This window comes from Anomalospiza imberbis, chromosome 5 (assembly GCF_031753505.1).
Source record: "Anomalospiza imberbis isolate Cuckoo-Finch-1a 21T00152 chromosome 5, ASM3175350v1, whole genome shotgun sequence".
In the NCBI taxonomy this organism is placed as follows: Eukaryota; Metazoa; Chordata; class Aves; order Passeriformes; family Viduidae; genus Anomalospiza; species Anomalospiza imberbis.
Window position 1 is genome coordinate 39,488,107 of NC_089685.1, and position 6,000 is coordinate 39,494,106.

General features: G+C 35.0%; 1 protein-coding gene across 2 annotated transcripts in view; it reads left to right on the forward strand.

The window, feature by feature from the left end:
- Nucleotides 1-5,701, forward strand: part of METTL25 (methyltransferase like 25) — a 46,631-nt gene extending 40,930 nt beyond the window's left edge. For both annotated transcript variants that reach the window (XM_068190324.1, XM_068190325.1), the window contains 3 exons: nucleotides 3,071-3,145; nucleotides 3,771-3,842; nucleotides 5,430-5,701. In XM_068190324.1, coding sequence (XP_068046425.1) covers nucleotides 3,071-3,145; nucleotides 3,771-3,842; nucleotides 5,430-5,528 — 246 coding nt within the window. In that variant the 3' untranslated portion in view covers nucleotides 5,529-5,701. The remainder of the gene's footprint in view (nucleotides 1-3,070; nucleotides 3,146-3,770; nucleotides 3,843-5,429) is intronic.
- The last annotated feature ends 299 nt before the right edge of the window (nucleotides 5,702-6,000 follow it).

A 6,000-nucleotide genomic window follows, 5' to 3' on the forward strand; every position in this document is an offset into this window, starting at 1 on the left:
ACAAAGCCAATGCTATCTGGATTTTAGTTGTCTTCCAATAAATTGACCACATGGCTGGCTACCAGTTACCCTTTTCATGCCCTTCTCTACCAGTGCTTTTCAATGGACACTTTCTCTCTTTTCCAGCTGAGCTGCTGCATTGAATTGGTTTGCTCACCAAACTGTTATCTGAGGCACAGTTTGGAATAGTACCTAGTCTATCCATGACAGCAGGATGTGTTCCATCAGAATGTGTAATAGGCAGAGAAGGAATGGAAAAGCACATACTTGAGTATTGCAGTGTGCAAGAGACATTTTGATCCACTTTTTATTTGCCAAACATGTCACAGCTTGTTTTCTTTTAATTTGAATGTTTCATCTTGAAAAATGGAGAACATAAAGGAAGCAAAAGCAGAAAGATTTCAAGATCACATTTTTCCAAATATAGATCTTTGTATTTTAATGCCAAATAGCCAGTAATTTCAAAAATCCATTATACTAAAACCCTATTAATACTCAGTTGAAATGAAAAGCTTATAGGGCAGAGGTTAAACAAACTATTTTGTTTATTTCATGACTGGTATATTTTAGTTGGTTTGACTGTTTAGAGGGGAAGAGAAAAACAAAAAGAACTCTAAAATATTTGCACAGCTTCACAGGAAGTAAAATAACAAGAAGACCAAAAAAATTATTGTTAGTCCACATTAGTACTGCCCGATAAGCTACTCAACCTTGCCTTTGCAGTTGGGAAAATGTACTTTCTAAGTTAAAAAATATGACTGAAATACTACAAAAGTTTTTTCTGATATCTTGTTTTAAAGCAGAGTTAGAATTATGCATCATTCCTTCTAAAAGCTTCCTGTGATGGAGACTGACAACCTTGCCAGTCCTTAATTAACCTCTAAGAGAAAATGTTTCTTCAAGTTTTTGGCTGACTGGTGGTTTTTTTTGCTACAATTCAAGCCCATTAGTTCTTGCCCTATCCACTACAGACACAGTGAACAAACTGTTCCCTACTTCTTGGTGATAGCCTTGTAAAACTGTTATTATCCCCACTCTCAATTTTGTCTCATTTAGCCTGATCAGTTCCAGTTCTCTGAGTCCTTCTTCATAGGTCATGTTTTCTAGATCTCTGATCTATTTTCCCTCTCAGGGCTTTTTTCAGACAGTTCATTTCTTTCTTTGAAATCTGATGCCCGAAAATGGATGCAGTATTCCAGCTAGAGCTTTTCCTCTGCCAGAGTTGAAGGATTACTTCCTGCACTTTGCAGGCTACTCTCCCATACATGTCACAGAATGGTGATTGGTTTTTTTTGGTTTTTTTTTTGCAGTAGCACAATTGGGACTCTCACTCAGCTTATGATCTGCCCTATCTTCCAGACTGTCATTTGGTGCTCCCCATCCTGAACAGCTGATTATTTCTGCCTGAGCCTAGTCCCTTCTGCTCTTCTGCACAGCATTTCAAATTTCTTCTCTAAGTAATGCTCCAGTTTCTGAAAGTTATTTTAAGTTCTGGCAATGCCTTCCCATTGCACATTTGCAGACTTAGCAAATGTGGTTTCTGTTCTATTGTCAGAATTCTTAATGAAAATACTGCATTCAGTAATGGACCTCCAGTCAGCAGGTCATTCCAGTTGCTCAGACCCATTAGGAATCACTCTCTGGTTATGGTCATTCTAATAGTTTTCACTGACTTCAAGGTACTTTTATCTGAAGCTTGTTTCCTAAATTTGCTTATAAATTTATTATGGGAAATGTTATCAAAAATCTTTATGAAATCAAAATATATGAGAACCAGTTGTTTTTCTCTGTCTTGAATCCTTTTACCCTCGTTACAAGTAAAGTAGACTGACTTGTGATTTATTCTTGATGAATTTGTGTTGATTATTACTCATTTGCTTTAAGTGGTTTTAAATTATTTATTTTTTAATTTTTTTCAGTGCATTGGATCCGAACTGTCTGTTCTATAATAAAAGATACATATCTGCTGTCTGTCTGACATATTCTCTTTGAGAACTTCTCAGTGACAATGAGTAATAGTTCTGAGGTCACTTCAGTCCCTTCTTGGCTGTCCCAGGATAAAGTTCATAAAACTCACCTGATTTGAAAACTAACGTGTTTTTAAATGTTTCCTGGTTTGTTTCCCTATTTTAGACAAAGATTTTACTTTTTTTGCAACTGTATTAGCCACATGCTCTCAGATGATTCTTCTAATGTGCAAAAATTCATTAAGCACATGAATTTGTCTTTTGTCATAGAGTCATAGAATCATTTAGGCTGAAAAATACTTTTAAGAGCAGCAATTCCAACTGTTAACTCAGCACTGCAAGTCCACCACTAAGCCATGTCCCTCAGTGCCACATCTACATGTCTGTCAGAGCTGTTAGTTTTCTGCTAATTTTGGACTCTCATTCCATAGCCACGACAGAACAGCCATACTGCAAAACTCCCAGTACTGCAGAAGTGCATCAGACTCTTCCAGCTCTGCTCTTCCCAGCAGCCTCCGTCAGCAATAATGCTGCAATCCTACTTTCCACTTCTTCGGCTTGCTCAAGTGTGTTGTTCGGTGTCCAAGACTGTGGTCAGCAGAGCAGACAAATCATGACCTTCAAAAGCCAGGAGATGTGGTGGTCTGGCTGCCCTATAGAGAGCATGCTTTGTGAACAGCAGTCATGGTCACAGCTGCAGCATCTGCTCTGCTGCACTGGCCAGCAAGGGCTGAAAAGGCTTGGTCAAGTTCCTGAACTGCCTGTGTATCAAAGTCAGCCCCAGATTGTGGCATTTACAGTGATAGAGGCAGTGCTGACCACTCTCCACTTTGCTGTGCATTTCTCATTTAAGAATGACTGGACTTTTCTGAATAATGGATATATCTCAGTATTTCATGTCACTGGAAAATGCTGTGTGAAGAACAGTTACTGTAAATAAGAACTGAGAAACTGCTATTGGAAAATTATTACAAATATTAGCAAAGTGCTAATTTCAAAATCAAAACAGATTTCATTTTGTAGTGTGACAATATTTAATTCTAAAGTTCCCTTTAAAAAGTGACTAGAGTAACTCTGATATCTCTTTTTTTAATCCCTTGCAGCTCCCAGACAGCTGTATAATGGATTACTATGAAAAGTACAAGCACAGAATGAACGAGCTTGAAGCATTTAATATGGTAAAAGTTATAGGATTAATACTACTACCTTGCATATATATGTGCTAGTCTAGAACAAAGCCCTGTTAAGTTTTATGTGGAGGTGGACTGTCTTACACTGTGGTATGCAATCTCAAAAAACAAAGCAGTTCCCCCTTCCATACTTTGGAGCGTGTCCTATTCCAGAACTATATTAGGTGTAAGTAAAGTAATAAAGTGAACACATGGAAGATTCTTTTTCAAGAGGGACTGTTGCACTGGAAAATGGAATGTCAGTCTCCTTTTAAATCTAGACTGGTCTCCATGCAGTGATTTCATAAAAACCTTTTTTTATTAAAATTCATTATTTCCCTCTTTAAAATTGTTCTGCTACATTTAATATTATTTTCTTGTTGGACAATGTCTGAAAAACAACTAAATAACATAGTTCCCTGACTTTTTGGCATTCCATGTATTTTTGATCTTTAATATAATCTGTTTTGAAGATGTCTGTCTCAAAGGGAAAACTAGCAAGGCAACATTTGTACAACAGAACCTCTAAAAAATGATTGACCTTCCTGGAATTGTTGTGAGGATATATAGCCATTTGGAAGTGTATTGCCTGTCTTTCCCAAAAGGATTATATAGCATCTAATCTTTCTTTCAGTTGAAGGTTGTTCTGGCTCCTTGCATAGAAGTTTTGATACTTCTGGATCGTCTTTGTTACCTCAAGGAGCAGGTATTTTTGCATTCTTTTTTATGATACCTAAAGGCTACATCACTGAAATGAGGCTATTTCAGTCAATTTATTACTGTGCACACCAAAAGTCTCTGTTGCAGAATTATTATTCTCATCATATTTGCAAAAGTATAAGCATTCATTCCATTTAGTATAAACATTTGCCCAGCAGATGTTTTTATTTTCAACAAAGCAGCAACAGTAAAGTTTATGCTCTTTTAATTGTATGGTAATTACTAGTCAATAGATAGTAAAAAATAAATTAGTCAAAGATGCATAAAATCTCATTTTATACACCATAATGAGATATTTAATAATTTAAAAAATTTTGGAAATGCTAAACAAATATTGTGCTGTTAATACTGGAACTTTCAGTTAATGTGCTTTGTAACATATAATTCAAAAAATATTGAATTAGATCCAATATGTTTATGACTTTCTTTTACTATTTCTTAGTTAAGATCGATAATGAGAGAGGGTGCACTTTTTCTAACTGTATGGGTCAGCTGAGGTACATTTGACTAACATACAGCCTGGATATATTTTACAAGTATAGATCTGGGATATAATAAGCAAATGCTACTACATTTACTCCATGATGACTTCCATTATTGCACAGTTTCTTCTAACACTGATTTGAACCTTGGCCTGGTTAACTTGAAAGCACTGGTAATACTTTTTCTGCACCTATAAACATTTTTCACACAACTAGTAATTTCCTAGGAGGAAATGGTAGCATCTTCCAGCTTCTGTTCTGGGCCATAGTCAAAATAAAATTTTAAAATAAAGTTTAAACTCATCCTATGAATAGCTGTGTTTTTCCACTGTAAACCTTTCATTTTAACAGCTCCATTTTATCATAAGTGAAAACTCACTTTATTCTCTGTCACGGTGCACTTGGAACAACTGAATAGTAGTAAATGTATGTCTTTGTTCTAACTGGTATTTTTACAGAGAGGCAATTTTAAATAGTTAAATAATGATGTATTTTCCCAAATTCCAACCAGTTAAAAATTGCATTGAAGTCTGTATGATTTCCAAGATGGGAGATCACACTTTCTGCCTATAGCACTAATTCACCTTTTCTAAATGTAACATATGCATAGATTTAATCTTGTACAGAATGATTCACAAAATGTGTTTAGGATGAAAAATAAAAGTTATAAAAGCCAAATGCAGCATGATGACCAGATCCAGCCAGCCTGATTAATTTGAAAAGTCAATTAATTAGCTTCAGTAGTAGAATGTGCAACATAAAATGAGTATTAATTTATTTCCTCTAGTTCAACCAATTTCTTTGCTCTAGTTCAACCAAAAAGCAAAGGTTTATTGATTAAGCAGGTGGGAAGCTATCACTTGATAGCACCAATAATAATTAAATTACTCTAAAATTGATCCTATTATGGGCATCCTTTTTTCACAACAAACTTTCCCCTCATTTTCTTATTAGATAAGTGATTTTCCTGCTTTGCATTAGGATAATTGTATTTATTTTCAATTTTGTATTTCAAAATGTGGACCTATTACAATATTTTAGCTTATAAGTCAAACAAATTTTTATGCACTTCAATCATATATCATTTTCAGGAAAACATTGCCTGGTCTGGACTTGTGAAGTTATTTGATCCTGTGAAGTCCCCAAGATGCTATGCAGTTATTGCTCTGAAGAACCAGTTATGTTCTTAAGTGGAAGCAAATTGCAAAGAGTTTGGAAATTCTGAACTGATAGTGCTGTTTCCTCCCTTTTATTCTGATATTTTTAATTGATTCCTCAAGTACAATGTTTGCTTTTCAGATGCAAAAGAAAAAAGTTCAATGCCTCTTTGAATCTTTAGAAATAAATATACCCTTTATAAATATGATTGCTTCCTTATGTCAGTTATTAATACTAAACATCTGACTTAGTTATAAATGTTACGTTATAACTGTGGTTATTATTTAAAATAACATTTATATTTCTTCTTTTTAAGGTATTGTGTTTCCTTTCTCTTGATATTTCTAATCTCAAGATAACCTCAAATTTTACTAGTGGCTGGTATCAGCAGTCTCAGACTAGGCTCACTTTTTTCTTTTCTGGATTCAGATGGGGCAGAGTAAAACAGAAAAATAACCTGAATTGTAAACAAGAGGCTTGTAGGCACACAGTTTGTGGTAACTG